This window comes from Monodelphis domestica, chromosome 7, assembly GCF_027887165.1.
Source record: "Monodelphis domestica isolate mMonDom1 chromosome 7, mMonDom1.pri, whole genome shotgun sequence".
Classification (NCBI taxonomy): domain Eukaryota; kingdom Metazoa; phylum Chordata; class Mammalia; order Didelphimorphia; family Didelphidae; genus Monodelphis; species Monodelphis domestica.
Genome location: NC_077233.1, coordinates 64453554 through 64476150, shown reverse-complemented (window position 1 = coordinate 64476150; position 22597 = coordinate 64453554). Strand labels below are relative to the sequence as shown.

The window sequence follows — 22597 nt, the reverse complement described above, 5'->3', positions numbered from 1 at the left end:
AAAATGAGAATAATAATAATAACAACAACAACAATAATAATAATACCCACTTCCCAGGATTATTGTGAGGATCAAAGATGATGTTTTGTTTGGCAAAGTGCCTAGCACATAGCGAACATTATTATTGTTGTTATTGTTGTTATTGTCATCATTAGTCTTCCCTATAGAACTGGTTGACTCACTGGAGTCCTTCTCCAGTAACACTCTTCTTTTCATATCCTGAGGATACTAGCATATTGCATATACTATCCAAGGGTGCTAAGGGACACCCTGTCCCCCAGAACAAGGTTAAAGTTTCAGTGGTTTAAAGCCATCATTTGGTTGATTTCCAAGTTGGATGCTGACCTGGGTTAAATCCCTCTCTACCTGCCACATCCTCAAAGTGGGGAAGGATTTCTAGGGGAGAAGAGAAGTCTTTGAAGCTGCTCTCCAAACCTTGTGGCCATTGTGTGCATGCAGGGAGATACTAAGAAGCCAAAGGAATCACAAGATTCCTCTAACTGGCTAATGCCTCCAGGGAATGACATTTTGGTCCCTTGATTAGCCTCATAACCTTGGCTTCCCAGGGCAACAAGCCTGTTGTCAGGGAAATCTCAGAGAGTCCTATGATAGATATTAGGAATAGACCTCCCTACCTTCCCAAGGCATTGGGAGTCCATCCCTAGGTGAGGAAGCAGTCTTGGCCCCACTTCCAGACCCAGGGCTAAAAATATTTCCAAAACCACGTGGGTTTTTTGCATTGAATTTAGCTAGGTGGCCAGATGGTGGTGTGGGTGACTCACTGATTCTCAGAGGCTGGTTCGGTATCCCAGGGGCAACAGACTGTTCATGAAATGGAGGAAGAATTAGCCCCTTCAAGGGTATAGGGATGGCAGGGAGAGAGATTTAGGGATGGGGAGAGGAGCAAAGAAAGTCTCTCTCTCTCTCTCTCTCTCTCTCTCTCTCTCTCTCTCTCTCTCTCTCTCTCTCTCTCTCTCTCTCTCTCTCTCTCTCTTTCTCTCTCTCTCTCTCTCTCTTTCTCTCCCCCCTCTTCTCTTTGGGTCCAGGAAGTAATTTGGCAATGGGAAGGCAGGTTAAGGGAATAATGCTGCTTAGTGAGTTGTTCTTTCAGGTTGTCCAGAGACCTCTAGACTTTAGTCTCAAGATTTAGGGCAGAACCGAATTGGGGTACTCCACGTAGACTAAATGCAATCAGCTACCTGTGGGGGAAGATCTACTGGAGAGCCTAAGAGGAAGGGAGAGTGTGGAAGTAGAAAAACCAGTTGTTTTCAAAGGGAAAACTTTGCTTGGAAATAACTATAGATATGACCATTAGCTTGGTACCTAACTCAAGAAATGTTAGCCAGTCTATGAATGCCAAGACAACCTCACTGTTCCATTCCATGACTGACTGTGGCCTTTGAGTATCTTATGAGGAATGCCCCTAAGCTGCAGGACCAGAATCAGAGAAAAGTAGAGGAGATGCAGGTGGGGTGCCATGCATATTTGCAATCCCAATAGAATTCTTTCTTTCCCACCTTGGGATTTAAGGAAATTATTTTCCTTTTTTATATTCTTTATATATGATAATATATACATATGCTAAAACTGTACTTTGGACAAAGCAGGGACTTGAGTGGCACTGAATTCAATCTGCACAGCTGGGTCTGGGTTTTCATGTTCAAATCCACATAAGGAAGCCACAAGTTACCAAGCAATGGAGAGATTGTGTCTGTTTAGTTCAATACAATTCAACCAATTATTGACAACAATCATGTGCCCTAAGTGCCGGTCCTGTGCCCAGCACAGTGGTAGGCACTAGGGAGGAATGGAAAGAGAACACATGGCATGGAACTGTTCTAGAAGAGCTTCTAGGGAAACAAAACTTAGAACACTGAGAAGAGCCACGAGAGACTATGGAAAATAGTCCATCCCTCAGAGAATCATATAATTTCAGCAGGAGTCCTGAGAAGGGCTAGTGTGGTCAGAGATGGGTTCATGAAGAGGATGGATTTTTGCAAGGTGCCCCCTTCAAGGAATAGTAACAGAGAACCTGTGTGACAGCAGCTTAGCCAAAAGCTATGCTACGTGCCTTATATATTTGTGTTGCTGTTGCATGTATATTTTTAATAACCCTGAGGGTTAATGGCAGGCAGGATGTAGTCTATGCCCCGGAGAAAAGTCTCTTTTTATGGGGGAGGGTAGCATTTTTTTAAAGAACAAGTAAGAAACACTTAGCAGAGAGGTGGGTGTTGGCATGTGCATCTCTGTGAATAATACACAGCCATGAGAGCCCTGATGGACAGCACCGACATTCTCAGCCTAGCGTGGCTCGTTTCTATTCCTGCTCTCTCTGGCTAGTCCCTGATGTAGCCCTGCTGCCTTATCAGTTCACAGAATAGTATGTGACTATAAATTGACTTTGCAGCCAGGAGGGAATACGATTTGCCGCTACGGATGCTGCCGTTGCCATGGAGATGGAAGCCAAGGCGATTGGTCCTCTTTGGACTGTACTACGTTGCTCCTTCTGTGATGGTGAATGCTACCATCTCCCCAGTCACTCCTCTGACTGCTGACTGTGATCTAAAACCTGAAGGCATATTCTCGCTCCCCCTCTTCCTTTTTATTCCCACATTCTGCGTGGGGAAGGGAGGAAAAAAAAAGGAAGAATCAGAGGTGTTCCTAGGTAGCAGAAAGCCAGCCCAGATCACACCATCCAGCCTTGCTGTTTTCTGGTCCACACGTTCTCTAATCTTCCTCCCTGGCTCCTGGGCAGAGCATAACCTCTTGGTCCCGGGTTCATCTGATGCAGTATTTGATGCTACTTGCATCATAGGCTGGCTGGCTTATTCTGTGTTGTTCTCCCAGCCTGAGAGTGAATGAGAGTGTGCTCCCACTCTGAATGTGAATTTTTATCATTTTTTTTTACTTCTTACCAGAGTGACCTCTACCCTACCTCCGGTCTATCATAACAAGACAGAAAAAGAGCAAGAGAGAGAAGGGGAAAAAAAACACCCCCCATACAGGATGGCTTGTAGAAGGTGTTACTTGTGAGTATGCTTCTTCTCTGAGCTGGGAGCTCAGCACCTGGGTTGAATACTGTGGATTATCCGGGGGAGAAGGGGTTGGAGGCACAACACGGGCAAAGCGATGTGATATTTCAGGGTGCGGCAATGGGAATGGATAAAGGTCGCTTTTCAGCAGAGGCAGTATTGCAGCTTGGACTATTGGTGCCGTTAATGGGCAGGTGAATTGACATGTGGACATTCATGCCACTATGGGGCCTCAGTTGTGATAGTAGGATTGAGGATGGGGAGGATGTTAATGAAGCAGCGTGCCAAACTCTTAACCTCTTCTCTGCTCCATCCATCAGTGGCCGAAAAGAACAGGGCAGGCACCCCCACCCCACACTCGATTCCCAGTCCTGCAGGACGAGATCTTTCTATCAGAAATGTAAACCTTGCTCCCATATTGCTTTTGTTTTCTGGCACAAAATAACTGCTCATTAAAAGCCTCCTTAGCCTCAGGGGTGGTTCAAAAACCCTGCCTGCTCTGGCCGGGACATATTGTTGGTGTTCTGTAGGATGGAAGCCTCTGCTCTGGAGATGTGGATGGCATGGAGGGATGGCTCTTATCTCACCCACTCTCCCCCTCCCCCAGGGGTGAAGGGTTTGTCTCAAATCCAGACCATGTCTGCAGTCCCAGCCCTGCTGCAGAGGCTGATGGAATGTCATATTTTGTTTCTGAGTTTCAGGGGCTCCTTGTACCGACTGCTACCACACTGGACTAGGGAGCAAGGGATCTATAGCCTCGCTAAAGGTTGTTAAAGTTTGCATTGTGCTGGTGACATCACACAGCTGGAGTATTTATGGAAACCAAAGCCTCCTGTTTCATTAGGCGAGGTGTCCTGGTGGGGGCCAGAGGGGATTAGAGTCCTAAGCCTCTCAGCCAGCCGCCTAATGCTCTAATATGTCCTTCTTGGGCAGCTGACAAATATGAACAGCTTCCGTGGCGGTAAAAAGATCTTTGTTTTTATTTGATTTCTGTCTTGGCATAGTACCCACTAATGCCTAACCTAGCCTGTTCTACCCTCTGGGAGACCCCTGCCTTAGGGGTCATGGCCCAGCATCTCTCCCGATTGCTTCTCACCCATGTAAGATGACTTGCCAATTCCTAGATGCTATTTTTGGCTGTTTCAATTACCCCCAAAATATCCTATCTCTGTAGGAAATGAAGGAAGCCAGCTACAAGCAAGAAAGAAGCTTCCAAAGGCATTATAAGTTCCCAAGTGAGGCCCAGGGTTGGTTACACCCTATCGGGTCCAATTTCTGGCCCCAAAGGTGAGGTCTTCGACTCTCCCAAAGGGAGGAAGAGAAAGCGCTTTGGCAATAGCTATAGATGATAAACAGGAGCGACTGATTTCCCTGTGCCTTCTGGGGCTGGGCGTTTTCAGGCTTTAGGGACTAATTTCAGGAACAAGAACGAGTGCGTGGAAAAATGAGCCGGACCATAAGGAAGGTGGCCACGCTCTTTGCCATCAATTACAGATATTCTTACTTTGCAATCTGTTCAAATCATCTAGTTCAAGTCTATGTGAATGGAGTTATAAACATGCCTCAGGTGCTGAGTCAGTCAGCTTGTGATAGGAACCCTGTTTATCTTGAACCTCATGGAGACTGTGATTTGCTATTATTATATTCCAGTGGAATTTTTGTGTGGGGTGTTATTTTTTTCCCACCCTCACAGAAAAGCCTGGGGGTTTGTTTGTTTATGTGAACAGAAAACTCTTGATTTTACTTCCTTTTGACAAGGCCTTGACTATATTTTTAGAAATGGATAGTAAACCTTTCCTCGTGGGGCTTCCATCGCTAAGGGAAGCAGATTTTCCAGTGCTCTCTGGTGGCACCTCGAATTGGGTTAAGAATCAGGGTGTCGGGGAAATTAGCATTGGGAGAAATTCACACTCGGGAGAGGTGTGTGCCTGGTAATATGTGCAGGTGAAGGGATTATGACTTGGGAGTCCTGGAGAAGGGAAGACGGTTTTTATATTGTGTTTCTAGTTTGCTTTTATATAGCCACCTCATATAGGTTGTAAACTGCTTTACATGCTTTCCCACACTCATTTTTGCATTGAATCTTGAGGACAGCTTAAGTAGAACAGGTATAATTACTCTCATGTTTGCAGATGAGGAAACTGGGGCTGAAAGAGGTTTTGTAGGATCCTAGATATAGAACTTGAAAGCCCTTGGAGGTCGTCTATTCCAATCTTGCCCATTTTTTAATAAGGAAATTCCCCCCTAGCTAGGATATGATTTGCCCTAAATTATCTAGTTTATTGAGTCAATTTGAACCCAGATCCCCTTGACTCCAAATCCAATATATATATATTCCATGATTTGGAAGTAGAAGGAAACTTTAAGATCATCCAATCCAACCTTTTTCTTTTACAGATAAGGTTCAATGAAAGGAATTATGCAATTAGTCAGTGGCCACTGTCTAATGTATCTTAATTCTCTTCTAAGTCTACTTTTGTTCTATCTGAAATATCATTCATCTTTCTCTAAAACAACCCAAATCCTACCTGTCTCCATTGCCATCTCCTCCAAGAAGTATTTCATGATTACTCAAATCTATTCTGATTTCTCTCTTCTGAAATTGTCTGTTATTGTCTATAGCAAAGATCTCAGCATTTGATTATTCTCCAAGTGTTTGGTGGTTCAGTGGATAGAGCCCTGAGGCTAAGGTCAGGAAGACCCAAGTTCACATGCAACCTAGACACTTAGTAGGTATGTGACCCTGGGCAAGTCACTTAACCTCTGTTTGCCTTAATCCGCTGAAGAAGGAGTGAAAACTACTCTAGTATCTTTGCCAAGAAAAATGAAATTCTCTAAAGCTTCCTTCCAATTCCAAATCACAGATGGTATAGTGAGAAAGAGTATTGGATTTGGAATCAGAGGACCTGAATTCAAATTCTGACTCTCTAACCTGCATGATATAGGGCAAAGCACTTAATGGCTCTAGGGAACAGTGGACAGCATGGTCCATGTAGTCACAGAGTCATATCTACAGAACAACAATGACAAACATGTTAAACTTAGTGGAAAAATGTGACTGTTCCCTATAGCTGCTAGGTGGCACAGTAGATAGAGCATCAGGAAGACCTGAGTTCAAATTTGGCTACAGATACTCACTCACTCATGTGACCCTGGGCAAGTTGCTTAACCCTATGAGCCTCAGTCTCCTCATCTTTAAAATGATCTGGAGAAGGAAATGGCAAATCTTTCCAGTATCACTGCCAAGAAAACCACCCCAAATGGAATCATGAAGAGTCATACATGGCTGAAGATTGACTGAATAACACCTTAAGTCTCTCTTTCTCCAATTCCTGACTTCACAGAGCTGCCACATTAATATTCCTAAAGCCTTTGACTACTCCCCTGCCTGCTCCCAAAGCGCCATCAGCTCCCTGTTGTCCAAAGAATAAAATACAAACTCAGGTTTCCCTTTTAAAGCCTTTCATTGTTGCTGTTCAGTCATTTCAGTCGTGTTTGACTCTTCATGACCCCATTTGGGGTTTTCTTGGTAAAGATACTGGAGTGGTTTGCCATTTCCTTCTCCAGCTCATTTTATAGATGAGGAAGCTGAGGCAAACAGGATTAAGTGACTACTCTAGGGTTATACAGTTATTGTTTGAGGTCAGATTTGAACTCAGATCTTTCTGACTCCAATCCCCATGCTCTAGCCATTGTGCCACCAAAGTCCTCCATAGTTTGCCTCTAACCTACCTTCCAAGGCTTATAGTCCACATCACTTCTCTTTACATAGTTGACTATCGAGTCAAACTAGCCTTGCTCTTTCCCATACATGATATCCCATCTCTCTTCTCTGTGTCTTTGCCCAAGCCATGACCCAGACCTGGAATATCTTCTCTTTACCTGCATATCGTGGAATGTCCACCTTTCTTCAAAGCTCAACTCAAGGTTTACCTTGAGCTGCCAAAGCCTTACTTCAAGGGGCTTTGTATATATTACTTTGTATATATTTCCCATTTAATTTTCTATGTTTATTTTGCCAACCACCACCACCTTTGAATCGCTAACACTTTTTCACAGTTCTTAGTACATAATAGGTGCTTAATGATTGCTTTTTGAATTAAATTTAAAGCTAGAAGAATCTGCAAAACTAATCTAACCTAAGTCCTTCATTTCACAGAGGAAGAAACAAAGATCCAAAGAGGTAGGATTATAAGATCATAGATTTAGAGTTGGATGGGACCTCAATGGCCTCCTGGTCCCACATTCCCATTTTGTGTATGAGGAAAATGATGGCCTGTGGACTTTCCCAAGGTCACCCCATTGGAAAGTAGGGGATCCTGAGATCATTGATTTAGACGTGGAAGAAACTTCAAAGGCCATCAAATGCAACCCCTTCCTCTTACAGATAAGGAGATGAAGACCCTAGGGAGTTTGAATGACTTATCGAGGTCCAAGAGATAGTAAATGGCAAAGTGAGGAAGAAAGGATTTTATCAAGGTCACATGCTTTTGACCATTAAAGTCAGTGAAAATCTTAAGGTTTTTTGAAAAGTGGATCTCAAAATTGGCTATTAAGTTCCTTCCCAGAAATCTATTCATGCCAAATATAGTTTACTCTTCTGAGAAATGAGCTGGTTGAACAAGATGACCTCCAAATTCCCTTTAAGGTTTTAGGTCCATATCCTATATCCAGATAAATTTTCTTTTTCTTCTTCTGTGTTCAATTCTTCATGATGTCATTTGGGGTTTCCTTGGCAAAGATCCTGGAATGTTTAACCATTTCCTTCTTCAGCTCATTTTGCAGATGAGGAAGCTGAGGCAAACAGCATTAAGTGACTTGTCCAGGGTCACACATCTAAAAAGTGTCTGGGGCAAGATTTGAGCTCAAGGAGATAAGTCTTCCTGACTTCAGATCTGTCATTCTATCCACTGTGCCTACCATTGGCAGTTGTTTCTTTCAGGCTCTTTAATATTCAGGGAGGTAGAGATTTTTGTTGTTGATCACTATTATTTATTTTGTTGTTATTATCATTGTTATTACTTCTCCTTGAACCAAAAGCTTCAACTACATCAGTAGTAACTAGGTTGGATTATGGGAAAGGTTCTTCCTACCAGACATACCTGATGGAAACATCCTGATAAATGCCTCCTACTGAAACAAGATGGAGCTGGATGACAGACTCGTAGGCAGGAAGATGAGACTGATCCTGACCAACTAACTCTCTGCTGTCTCCCCCTCCTCTGTTAGACCAGCTTCTCCAACACTTTATTCTACTCTGTCTTTGTGGCTAGGAGAGGTCTTGAACACATGTTAGGTGGAAAGGGATGAAGTTCACAACAATCCTACCATTGAAAACTTTGGGGTCTGTGGGTAAATCACTAACTTTTCTGTGCCTTGGGTTTTTTCATCTGTAAAATGGAGTTGAGGGGGCCAACTAGGTGGCTTAGTGGATTGAGAGCCAGGCCTAGAGATGGGAGGTCCTAAGTTCAAATCTAGCCTCAGACACTTCTTAGCTATATGACCTAGGACAAACCCCCATGGTCTAGCCCTTACCTCTTTTCTGCCTTGGAACCAAAACAATGGAAGGGAAGGGTTGTTTTGTTTTGTTTTGTTTTGTTTCGTTTTGTTTTTAATGAAATTGGACTAGACAACTGCCAACTTTTCTTATAGGGATAGAGAAGGACAAGTTATAGTCATCAAATTCGTGTATTTTCTGTAAAATGATCCATTATATTATAGTTAAGGATTATTAACCATTTATTGAAATTCATTACAGCACATGAGTAATTCATGGAATTTAAAGGAGCAGAAAGAAAGTAAAGGAAGATTTATTACCAAATAGAAAAGGAAAAAAAAAACAAGAAAACTTTGAGAATATATTTCTTAATCAAACATGCTTACAGCCTTTTAAAACGTAGGTCAGTACTTGTTAGACAGCTTAATTAATGCTGGCCTAATTAAGGTTAACCCAGTGTCAGACATTAGCTAGAGGCTGAGTTTTTATTAGCAATTAATACAGTAACTAAACTTTTAATGGGTGCATTATGTGCTGAGATTCCAACATGAAAAGTTGGGCTATTTCTGAAGGGTAACTTACTTAATTGACAGTAAAATGAAACATTCATCTTCTTCCAATCTTTCAATAGAAGTGGTGGTTTTTAGGAAAGGACAGTAGGGGGAAATATGGATTTGTATATATGTTACACAGCTAGATTGCAAAGTAGTTAGAGTGCTGGACCTATAATCAAGAAGCCCTGAGTTCAAATCCAGATTCAGTCACTTCTTAACTGTGTGATCCTGGGCAAGTCACTTAATTGTTTGCCTCAGTTTCCTCATCTGTAAAATGAGCTGGAAAAGGAAATGGCAAACTATTTCTGTGACCCTGAACAAGTCACTTAACCCTGTCTGCCTCAGTTTCTTCATCTCTAAAATGAGCTGGAGAAGGAAATGGTAAAACAGTCCAGTATCTTTATCAAGAAAATTCCAAATGGAATCATGAAGAACAACTAAACAAATATATGTTTCAGAGGAAGCATTCCCTACCCTCTCTAATACATGACCCCTCATCCCCTCTGTCTCTGGTGAAAATAGGCAAAAGGACTTAAAATCATGCTGGATATGGGTGTGCCTGTGGTTGTGACTATATGCCTGTGTGTGCAAAAGATCTCAAAGAGTGGCAGGGAGTGGACAAAAGAAGTGCCAAGGAAACCACTTATTTTGGAATCTGAGGATCTTAATGTAGAGCTGGGAGGGAACCTTAAAGAGTTAAGGCTATCTATTCTCCTTATCTTAGTCAATCAACAAACATTTATTAAATGCCTACTATGTGCCAAGAACTTTGATATATGTTGGAGAGATAAAGACAGAAATAAGACCTTCAAGGAGTTTATATTTACATATGAGAAAACTTAGTTCTTATGAAGGTATAGGGATCATCCCACAAGTAATAAGTAGCAGGACTAAGATTTGAACTCATTTCCTCTTTGCAAGGCATCATAATTAGCCCATAATAATGGGCTCTATTGAATATAAGATGTCATGCTGTTGTGAAGGACCCTAGAGTCATAGAATATCAAATCTGGAATGGACCTTAAAGATCATTTAATCCAAGTCTACCATCATACAGGAAGACACTGAGGCCAAATCTAGTCCCTTGACTCCCAGTTAAGATTCTCACCACTTCCACAGAATCCCCGATCTCTAGGGGTTTACAATCTGGTTGGAAAAATAGAAATAAAGAAGTCACATTATTGTCTTGCCAAGGCAGGCTGTTTCTAATAAGGGCACCACCAAACCTTTGCTCCCCATCTCTTTCCATGGTGGACAAAGTAAGTGGGGATGGGGAGATTAAGTAGACCTCAGAAATGTTCTTTCCTCCCTCTGGACTCCCTTAGCATTTTGTACCTTTCTTAAACACTGTTCAATTTTTTATCAGGATTTTTTTTTGTCTTGTCCTCTCTATTAGTGGCCTCTTTGAAGTCATAGATTATTTTTACTTTTGCACTGGCGCCCCCAGGGATCCAGCTGGAACACACTAAGTACATAAATGTTTATTGACTGATTAATTGATTACTAAACGGTTAACTCTCTGAGAGCATAAACCTATCTAATTTTTGTAGCTGCCCAAATTTAGCACATAGTAGGTTTCTTATACATGAGAGATTCTTTTGCCAACAAATCATTCAGCCAGTCAGCCAGCACTTAATCTTTACAGGCCTACTCTATGCTAGGTGCTAGGCATGAAAAGACAGAAATGAAAAGATTTCTGCCCTTGAGAAGCTTACCATCTTGGGGAAAACACCCCACTAGGACAAAGAGATATGTACAAAATAGAAAATAGACACACATTCATTTTGGCGTGAAAGCATCAACAGCTAAAGGGACCAGGGAAGACAATTAGACTGAACCTGGAAGGAAACCAGGAATTCTAGGAGACAGAGGTGAGGAGGAAGGTTTTTCCAGGCACATGGGAAACACCGATGCAAAGGTCCCAAGAGGAGAGGAGTGTTGAATATAAGGATCAGAAAAATTAGATTCACCGGGCTGTGGGAATGTGAAAGAGGCTGATGTATAAGAAGACAAGGAATAGGTAGTTTGAGACCAAATTGTGAAGGGTTTTACAAGTCAAACAGAGGAGTTTTTCTTTAATCCCAGAGTAACAGGGAGCCATTAGAGTTTATTGACCCAGAAAGTGACTATCAGTTAGACTTGTGTTTTAAGAAAATTACTGTGGCAGATTCTAGAAGAGGGCTTGGAGTGACTTTAGCAGAAAGACAGTTAAGTGATGAAACTGTGTTGGAGTTGAAGTCAAGAAGCTTTGGATCTGAAGGATTCAAATGCACCTAACACATTGTGGATAGAGTGCTAGACTTGCAGTCAGGAAGGCTCGAGTTCATATTGAACCTCAAGCATTTACTGGACCCTAGACAAGTCATTTAACCTCTGTCTGTCTCAGTGACTTTTATCTTGTCATTGGACTTCAGTGACTGGACGATAGAGTGAGGCTGACCACTTTGTGCAACTCTAGCTCACTTGAATACAGTGATCAAGATTATCACCCCAAAATGTCATTGGTCCTCTTTGAAAACAAAGGACAAATAGCAATAAAATGGAGCTAATAATAACACAGGCTTGTAGTGAAGATTCCCTGAGATCCTATTTGCAATTCTTAGCACAGTGTCTAGCACATAGTAGGTGCTTAATAATTACCAAATCTCTTCCTTCCCTCAGATACTTACTAGCAGTGTGGTCCTGGGAAAATCATCACTTAAAACTCATTTTTAGTTTCTTCATCTGCAAAAATGGAAATAACAACAGCACCTTCCTAAGAAGGTTATTGTGAGGATTGAATGATATAACACATTCCAAGTGCTTCACATGACTGAATGTACTATAGAAACACTGGTGACCATTATATTTATTGTTTTAGCTCAGTGCCCATTTTCGACGTTATTCTTAGGGAATTAACTGGCCCTTTTCACCTACTATTGTGTTGTGAAGCAACTGATTAATGATCTTTGGCAAGATATGGTCTGAATGATGTTTGCTTAATTGAAATGATTTCCTGTTGCCAAAGGAAGTAGCCTTAAAAACTGCTGCCTATGTGAATTAGGCTTTCCAGGAATTCGTCTGAATATGGTGATTCTCCCTTCTTCTGGATTTGGTTGTTTTCAACCCAGTGGCCTGCGATTCCAGGGGACAGGGAAGAGGGTGGAGACAAGATAAATCAGTGTCTAGCATCGTGATTTTGGGACAAAAATAGTAAATGACTTCCCCTTTGCCCTTGTATTGGTCTCTGTGTATTCTGTGAAGGAAAATGTTCTCTGTTTATTGGTTGTTCAGGTTATCAGTTCCAGGCTTTGCCCAAGAGATTTCTGGGAGATGAAGTTTCCTAAACCACCTTCTTTCTAGGAGAAGGAAACAGCTTCTGAATACAACCCAAGAAATCTTCCCTCTTCCTCTTTTCTCCTTTGGTCTGTAACTTCAAAAAGACCAAAGGGGGGTGTCTTTTTTATTTTAAGAATATTAAATCATATCTTTTGTGGCTGACTCTCTTTGATTTTTCTTTGGATATTTGTATCCTAGTAAATCTGTTTGTAGACTTAACCTTCTTTCCTCTATCAGCCTATGAACATCTCAAGGATAGGAACTTTTCATCTCCCCCAGTGATATCTAGTTTAGGATCTGATACAGAATAAATGCCCAAGAAATGGTTTGTTTTATTGTCTGGAGAAAGATGGATAAAATGTTGTGAGTATTTGAAAACTTAAATGGGCAAATGGATTTGCTTTTTAAAAATTTAATAAAAATTTTAAACCCTTGTCTTACATCTTAGAATCAATACTGCATATTGGTTCCATGGCAGAAGAGTGGTAAAGGCTAGGCAATGGGGGTCAAGTGATTTGCCCAGGGTCACACTGCTAGGAAGTGCCTGAGGCTACATTTGAACCCTGGACCCCGTCATCACCTACGTGCTCCCCTCAAGTGACTTCTGAAACCACTTCCAAAGTTGCTTTTGGGAGTGTCATCCTCCAAATGTCAGGGGACATGTTCCCTGTGCCAAAGCACATTGGAGCACACAATTAATAGCCAAGAACAATTTGGTCTCAGATTTCTACCAATGTTGGTCCACAGATGGTTTATTTTGTAATTGTGTTGGTTTAAATCTTTGATAAGCATTGATGCACTATGTGAGTATGTGTGTGTGTATACACGTATACAAATGTTTATCTTTGACTGCTGTTACTCTTAATAAGTTATAGACATTAGTAGTCCATGTTTGTAAAGTGTTTTAAGGCCCATGAATTGATTTTCATAAATCCTCATTAATGACCTTCTGAGTTAGATGATGCAGGTATCACTACCCTCATTTTACAGATGAGAGAACTGAACTTCACAGAGGTTCAAAGATTTGGCCCAAAGTCACACCAGCATGGTGGTATCACAGAACTCAAACCTAGATTCTTGGACTCCAGATGCAAGTGGCTCATTCCACTACTACTTCCTAATAGGAATGAGTTTAGGCGGTCCATACCCTATAAGGGATTAGGGACTGGACCTGTGATGTCCTGAATGAGGAAGCTCCCTCTACAAATGCAAAGTGGACCCCTCTCTGTATGTCTTAGTGAATTGCCTATGGTAGCTGGAGCCTCCTCATTCACCAACCTGGCCAGAGCCCAGACCACTGGAATTCAGGGCCGTAGGCAATTGGATTGAGCCCAGAGGGTGACAAAGGCACAAGCAGAAACAAGGTGAGAAAATGGATTTCTCCAGCTAAGTATGAGTATCTACATTTCAAAAGCATTATATCCATAGCCAGTTATTATTATTGTAGTTGTTGATGGCAGTGAATAGTAGAGCTTAGAATTTTTGTTCAATCACTGCACATCTTTCAGGATTTTAGTGTCTTTATTTCAGACATCTAAATGCATACTCGTGATTTGTCCTTAATTTTCAGAGGACCAATGACTTCATGGGATGATGTCTCAACTCAAGCATGAATTGGATTTAGGTGAGGCAGAGTGGCAAAGAGTCTTTGATTACCCTGGAAGGGAAAATGAAGCTGAAATGCACACTACAAAGAGGTAGAATGTAGAAGGACATTGGACTGAATGAGTCCCAAGCCCCATTTTGAATTAACTAACTGATGTCTTTGATTTGGAGACCAAATGCCAGACCTGAAATATTTTTGGTTTTGTTTCTGTCATTGTCTTTCCAAAGACTGAGGCTCAAACCCACCACTTTTATCATTCTGTAAAATGGGATTGGGAATAAGACCTGCCCTGCCTATCTCCCAGAGTTTCTATAAGAATCTAGTGGGATAAAAGGAAAGAATAAGGGAAAGATTCAGTGAACTCAGATTTCTTAGTAGTAGCAAAACATGGTGGCCTACATTTTGTGGCATTAGAAAGCCCAGTAGATTAGGATTCTTAAAAAACCCTTATTTGGGGTCCTGGTGCTGCTGTTTGCCCCTGCAGCAGCTGTTAGTAAGACACTAAACTCACATTTATATAATACTAGAAGGTTTGCAAAGTGTTTTATGCATGCAATCTCATTTGAACCTCACAGCAGCCTTGTGGGGGATGTACCTGCTTGATAGATGAGAACACTCGGAATCAAAGAAATTCAGTGGCTTAAAGTGAATCCCAAAGCATTCAATAAGTGACTTGGGCAGAATTGCAACTCAGGTCATCCTGACTCCCAGTTCATTCTGAATTTCAGTTGCCTTATCTTGTAAAAGGAAAGCTTTCGGCTTCATGATCTCCTTAAGGTCCCTCCCAGCTCCAAATCCCATCATCCTACTTTACCGTTGACAGTCCCCCGCACGGGCTTTGGTTTCTCACCACTTCAGGCCTGCCTATGAATCAGTATGCCATTTTGGAATTCTTGTTCAGAAGGACAGAAAATTCAATATGGAAAGTTGCAGCTGTAGATGGCTCTCATTTTGTCATCATATGCCTTATTCTCTCCTATTGATGTCTCTTTGTCTTATAGCCACACGAAGCCAGAGCACCTGATGCAAACCAATGAGGAAGGATTTTTCATTTTTTTTAATCCTCTGGAGACATTTGCTGCCATTGTTTCTGGAATTGGGGGCCTTTGAATGCTAACAAAAGCAATGCATGTGCTGGGGAGGTTTTCCATCTGAGCAGTGAATGACTGTTGATTTGACAGCACCTGTCCTTGCCTCTCCATCTCCCTCTACCCAGCCCTACCCCCCCCAGAGTGTGTAACTCTGATAATACTCTGAGGAAGTAGAATCACTCTTGCTATGTATGATGCAACCACAGGAATGCACTTTCCTCTTGCCAGGAAGGCTTGGGATGTTTTGGAATGGATTGAGTGGGAAGATGGTGGGTGGCAGGCAGCACTCACTGTCTGATAAAAACGGCAGCTGGAGAGAGCCTTCCCTGAGCCTGCGAGAATTCTTTGGTCCTAGCCATTCAGAAGAGCAAACTGGCCTAGTTAGAACAGTCCCATGAACCCAGCTGCAGGTCGAACAGTTTCCCTGGAAGAGAGAGAGGGCAAATGGGAGTGAAAAGGGCCTCCTCTGAGAGTGGGTTCCATTGAATTATAGGATATCCAAGCCAGGAGGGCTCTCAGAGAAGAACCTGTCTAGCCCCCTCATCTTAGAGAAGAGGAAAATGAAGCCTGGAGAGACTGTGACTTAGGTAAGATGATTTATGAGAATTAGGGAAAGAATCAAGGTGCTTAGATTCCCATAATTGAACAGGTTTTTCATAGGCCTTGAATGAAAGTAAAACCACCCAACTAGAGAGCTGTGTTAATCCTGTTTGGCCACCAGCGAACCCATTTGCCACGCATAGGATTATGGGATTTTAGAGTTAAAAAGGACCTTAGAGATTACCTAAGGTGTTATTCCATAGCTCAGTGTCTCTCAGGGAAGCCCTCTGAACTGGAAAAATGATCGTATTTGGTATTTACTTGGGAAAGCTAAAAGAAAATCCAGTGGACTCGTCCTCTCCATAAAGCCCTGGGTCTGTCTAATATCTTAACAACCCCAAAGCAGTCAACTTCTAGATAGTTGGTCAATAAACATTTTTAAACCCTTACATTCTGTCTTAGTATCAATTCTAAGGCAGAAGAGCAGCAAAGACTAGGCAAGGCAATCAAGGTTAAACGACTTGCCCAGGATCACAGAGCTAGGACGTGTCTGAGGTCAGATTTGAACCCAATCCACTGTGCCAGCCAGCTGACCTCCAACAAGATTTTAGATATGATCCTGGAGGTACCATAAAGCCACTGGGGTTATTGGTGAGGGCTGAGGGGAACAGGGTTAGACCTGTGCTTTAGGAACATCACTTTGCTGACCAGGTAGAGGATGGACTGGAGTAATGGAAGACTTGAACAGGAAGACCAGGCAGCAGGCTATGTATGCTAAAGTCTAGGCGCTGTCTCAGAGGAAAGAAGAGGGCGTCTGCAAGATATATTATGAAGGTAAAATTGACATGCCTTGTGGGGGATGAAAGTGAAGAGTCAAAGATGATATAGGTCATGAGCTTGGTTGACTAGGGCCATGTTGGTACCTTCAACAAAAATAGCTTGAGGGGAAGACATCACCTGTCAATGAATTAAAGGCAGCTGCTCTTAAATTTATAATGGAGGGAGAAAGAAGTGGTATAATGGATAAGGCACCAGGCCTAGAGACAGGAAGACCTGAGTTCAAATGTGGCCTCAGATACTTCCTAGCTGGGTTATCCTGGACAAGTCACTTCACCTCATTTGCTTAGCCTTTGCCCTTCTGTCTTAGAGTTGTTACTAAGACAGAAAGTAAGGGTTTAAATAAAAATCCAACAAGCACAATATTATTGTTATTGAGAGGCAAAGTGTCATAATAGAGAAGTACTTGGCTTGATGTCCAGAAGACCTTGGTTCTCATCCCATTTGACACTGGGAACATATACAAGTCACTTAAACTCTCAGTCTCAGTTTCTTCATCTGTAAAATGGGACTGACAATACCTATAGGCTCGACTTCAAGGAGTTGTAATATTCAAAATCAGGTGATCAAAAAGCATTGATTTAGTGCCTACTGTGTACCAGGCACTGATGTAGGTGCTAAGGATAGATACAAAAAAAAGATAATATATATAAAAGATTCTTTGCAAATGATAAATTTTAGGTATTAATAATTATTTATTCTTATACTTGTATATGACTAAATACTATAAGTATGACATGTATTTAGAAATGATTATTCATATTAATAGCAATAAGTAAGGTGATATGGTAGATAGAAAAAGGGATTTGAAGTCAGGAGCCTGGATTCCAATCCCAAACCCTGATACTAATTATAATAACTGTGACTAAATCCCTTCATCCCTCAAGCTTTCAGTTTCCCCATCCACAAAGACATTGCCCAGATGATAGCTAAGGTCCCCTCCAAATCTAAATTCTCACTTTATAAACTACCTTTGAATTATTAATATTACTCATTAATATTGGAATTGCTACAGAAACCCCTGTGAGGTACATAGTACTAGTTTTATTATTATGATTTTTTCAATTTCATTGATTCAACAAGAAGCAGCCAGCCTGGCAGTCAAGCGCATCTGGATTGAAATCTTGCCTCTGACACTTGCTGGCTGGCCATGTGTCCTTGGACAAGTTACTTGACCTCTCTGTCCCCACAGGCCGGGCTCTTTGAGTATACATTTTCAGATATGAATTAATAGTGGAAGTCCCACCTCCCACCCCTACCAGGAGTTCCATATACCCATGAAATCAAGGAACTAAAAAAATTTCATTCAGAAAATTACTTACAAAAAATCTACAGGTCTTGGCCAGGTAGTAAGTGACAGGGCTAGTCCTCAAACTGTGAGATTTAAAATGGTTGATGTCTTAAACTGTAGTGATTAAAATAGTGGAAGATATAAATTGTGATAGATATAAGAGAGGGTGAGTAAATTTGACCACAGAAAATATGTTTCACTACAGTGTCTTGGTTTTTAAATCAAATATAAGGTGGTCACCAGGGAAATATTCCCAATTATTCAAATACCCAAGTCAACTGGGTTTTATAGAGGTTTTTAATTAATAATATAATGAGGAATTAGAGAAAGAGAGAAAGAGTAGGAAAGGAATAATTATGAAGGGCCTCAAGCCAATATGGCCTAGACCTGTGTCTTAAGAGAATCAGTCAGTCAGTCTTTTAACACTCACCACAAGGTCTGCCTAAACAAGGATTCTAGTGACACCAGGCCAGCTCCATCTCAGCTGACTTCACCAGAGAGCCTTCCAGCCAGAGACTGTTCCAAAAGGCCTCTCTCCAGAGCCTCCAGAGGGACAGAGGAGCTCCAGCGAGACCTCCTTAGAGATGTCCTCCAAGAGCTTCCCTTCTCCAGAGCCTCTCTCAAGAGATTCTTCCCAAGCGATCCTTATCAGAGATCCTCCAAAAGGCTCTCTCCAAAAGGATATATCACCTCAAGAGATTCTGTTTTTTCTTATATAGGGGTTTTTCTCCCATCTCACCTCCCCTAAGTCCCTACATCTACCAATCACTGTAGACGCTTTCCAAAGGCCCATCTAAATTCCTGCTAAGTTGACCAATCTCCTCAGTAAGTCTGAATCAGAAAAAATGCTGCTGTGTCGACCAAGATCCTCAGTAAGTCTGAACTAGAGAAAACACAGCTAAGTCAACTAATCTCATTAAGACAAAACTTGCCTGACCCTTTTAGGTACCTAGCATCCCATTGTATCAATTCTAAAAACAGGCCTGGCTCAAAGAACTCCTTGCCCCACCATAAGCATGGATCCAAGTACTTTCTTTGTTTAGCAAGGAGTTTTCTCTCCTAAAGCAGTCTTAAGTACGGGTGGAGTAGAGGTCCTCCCATTTCTGATCCTGGTGAGTTCTCACATCAAAATGGGGAATGTTTCTCAGTAGGGAATTTGTTCCAATTAAGAATTCCCCGATGGGGAAATTTTTAACATTCACAAGTCTGAGAGATTTTAAGGTTTACAAAACCCAGGTCTTCTGACTCATGATTAGTATTCTTTCTACTATTCTATGCTGCCTTTCTATACAATATATACTAACTTGAATGCTAACCTCAAATACATGGTCTCATCTGATTCCTAGAACAACAATGTGAGTTATAGAGGAAGAATATAATTATCCCATTTCACAGAGAAGGACATTGAGGTTGAGAGCAATTAAATGAGTTAAACCAGTTCAGAAAACCAACAAGCAAGAGAAGAATAATTCAAATCTAAGTCTACTGTTTTTCAGCCCAATTCCCTTCTCACCAAACTATACTATATCCTTTACATCTTCAGGTCTGACCTTCACAATGGCCCTGTTAGAGTACTGGTCAAGCCAATCTGACCTCATCAATAAGAGCTGAGCCAAAAAATAGATCACGTGTTCACTAGCAATGGACACATCAGACTGTTCATTGGGCAAAGTAGACACACACCCACAACATTCTGCCATTGAGTCATCCCCTATCTCCTCAGACTCTCCAACTCTGAGACCCTAAGGCACATGGAAGTCATTGGATCATTCATCGACCAGAGGATGCACTTCCCCCACGTGAGACTGAAGTACTGAGTAGCACCATCCAAGGGATAAACACAGGTGCAGGCTTCTCTGCAGGAAGCATCAGGAATCAGCACAAATACATTTCAAGCTATGGAGAAATGGCCAAATAGGAATGAAACAATGGAGTGGAGGTGGCTATTAGAGTTTGACCAAAGCCAACAGAGAAATCTAATTCTATAACACCTGGTTTGGGTAAACAGAGAAAAACAGTTATGGGGATGGGGAATGGATCATGGCATAATAATAATAGCATTTATATAATGCTTTAAGGTTGACACATGATATTGCAGTTATTCCTCACAACAATCCTGGGGGTAGGTGTGATGATCGCCATTTTACAGATGAGGAAACTGAGGCAGGCAGCAGTGAAATAACTTGCCCAGTGTCACAAAGCTAGTAAATGTCTAAGACAGGTTCAAACTCAGGTCTTCCTAACTCCAGGTTTGTTCCTTGAAACAAAGACAGCAAATTAGCCTGCATGGCCTATGGGAGGTTTTCTGGACCAATATTACAGGCAAATAGATATGTTCTTTAAAACAAACAAACAAAAAAAAAACAACCCTTACTTTCTGTCTTAGTAACAACTCTAAGACAGAAGGACAAGGGCTAGGCAAACAGGGTTAAGTGGCTTGCCCAGGGTCACACAGCAAGGAAGTGTTTGAGGCTGGATTTGAACTCAGGAAGATGACTGTTCCTGATTCCAGTCTCAGCACTCTATTCATTGTGCCACATAGTTGCCATCAGCTTAATTCAAAGAATGTTTTCATATTCTTATTTAAATTCATTTTTGTTACCATTTATTTTTATATGTAGCATAATATAGTATATAACATAGTAATATGATACACATGATTTTTATAAATATGTAATAAATTATAATAAATATGTTAATTCCAAGAGAAAAATTCTCACATTAACTGTGTCCAAAAATCTGTCTCATCCTTTTTTCCCCCTCTCTCCCTTCTACCCCACTTCCCCTCCTCAAGAAGACAGGTAATATTATGTAGGTTATGCATGTATTATTATATAATACATATTTCCCTTTTCTTGTAGTTGTGAGGAAAAGATACATTCTGCTTACACTAGAGAAAAATATACTAGACAAAAAATTCATGGAGACAATAAAGCAAAGAATGTACTGTTTTCAACTGATTCAGATTTCAACTGTTCCTTCTATGGCAATGGATATCCTTTTTTGTCATGAATCCTTTGCAATGGTCTAGGATCCTTGCCTTGTTAAAAATAGTCAAATCATTCACATGTACATACAATCATGTACAGTGTTCTGGTTCTGTTCGCTTCATGTTGCATCAGTTCATATAAGTCATATAAGGTTTTTTAGTGAGTATCTTGTTTGTCCTTTCTTTTGGCACAAGGGTATCATACTACACTCATATGCCACAACTTGTTCAGCAACTGATGGACATCTCCTCAGTTTCCAGTTCTTTGTCACTACAAAAAGAGCTGTTATTAATATTTTAGAACATAATAGTTTCTTTCCTTCTTTCCTTGATCACATTAGGAAATATACCTAATAGTGGAATTATTGGGTTAAAAATTTTTATCACTGTTTGAGCATAATTTTGGATTGCTCTCCAAAATGGTGGGATCCGTTCACAATTCTTGCAACCATGTGTTAATGTCCCTCTTTTCCACATCCTGTCCAGCATTTGACATTTAGCCCTTTTATCATTTTAGTCAATCTGATCGGTGTGAGATGATATCTCAGAGTTGTTTTGATTTGCATTTCTCTAAACAATAATGATTTAGAGCAATTTTATATAGTAACATATAGCTTTGATTTTGTTATTCAAAAACTTGTCTGTTCATATTTTTTGACCATTTATCAGTTGGGGAATGGCTCATGTTCTTATATATATCTCTGACAAATTTTTCCATATATTTTAAATATTAGATCTCTATCCAAGAAACTGTCCACAAAATTTTCCCCAATTTATACCATTTCTTCTAATCTTGGCAACCATATATACAAATGGAGCTAATGAAGCTAAAATTAGAAGGAAAGCAGTTAGATTCATTTTTTAATGTGTTTAATTGTTTATTTATTTAGTCCTGGTCTAGACCTGTGATTTCACTAGTTTAGGGAATTCATAACATAGAAATCTCTACATTGCTGCAGCTTGCCACTTCTTCCAGCAAGTTGCCTAGAAGATTGAGATCAAATAATTATCTGTAGTCACACTGACAATATATATCAAAAGAAGGCCTTAAACTCAAGTCTTGCTGACTCCCTTAAACTTTGAATGCCTTGGAGAACAGGGACTGTCTTTTGCCTTTCATAATATTTCCAGCACATAGCACAGTTCCTAGCACCTTGTAGTACTCAAATGCTGGTTGACTAAGTTGACTGACTGAGGCTGGATCTCTATCCATGAAGCCATGCTATTCCCTTCATTTCAGTTGACTTAAGAAAATAAGCAGGTCTGGCCTCTGACACTTCCTAATTGTGGGAACCTGGGCAAGTCACTTAACCCCCATTGCCTAGCCTTTATCGTTCTTCTGCCTTGGAATCAGTACTTAGTATTAATTCTAAGACAAAAGGTAAGGGAAAAGAAAAAATTAGCAGACTTGGAATGTTTTATCCTTGAAGACAAAAAATTGATTTCATTTTTGTCTTTGTGTCCCCAGCTCTTAGCTTAGTGGCTGGCCTGGTAAATGCTTAATGAACATTTACTGATTGATTGATAAATAAATGCTTTTTCAATTAAATTCGTATTGAATCTCTCCAGGCCTCAGTGACTAAATCTATAAAATGAAGGAGTTAGCTTCAGTGGTCTCTAACAAAGGGCTCGTTCAGCTGTAAATCTTTGATGCTCTGATCTTCTGGTAATAATAAGAATATAAATAATCACGATTAGCATTTATGTAGCACTTTAAGGTTTTCAAAGTGTTTTACATATGTTATAATTAAATTGGTTCAGGTTTATGTTGTTCATAAGTGTTTTGAAAGTTTTCCTAAAGGAATTTGATTTAGGCCATAGTTCAGGAAAATAATTTGGGGT

General features: G+C 40.8%; 1 protein-coding gene across 1 annotated transcript in view; it reads left to right on the top strand.

Annotated features, from left to right (window-relative positions):
• The window catches only part of IQSEC1 (IQ motif and Sec7 domain ArfGEF 1), an 817265-nt gene that overhangs the window by 497918 nt on the left and 296750 nt on the right, over positions 1-22597 (top strand). The window contains 1 exon segment of the mRNA XM_007500341.3: positions 2919-3029. Within this exon segment, the coding sequence (XP_007500403.2) occupies positions 2919-3029 (111 nt within the window).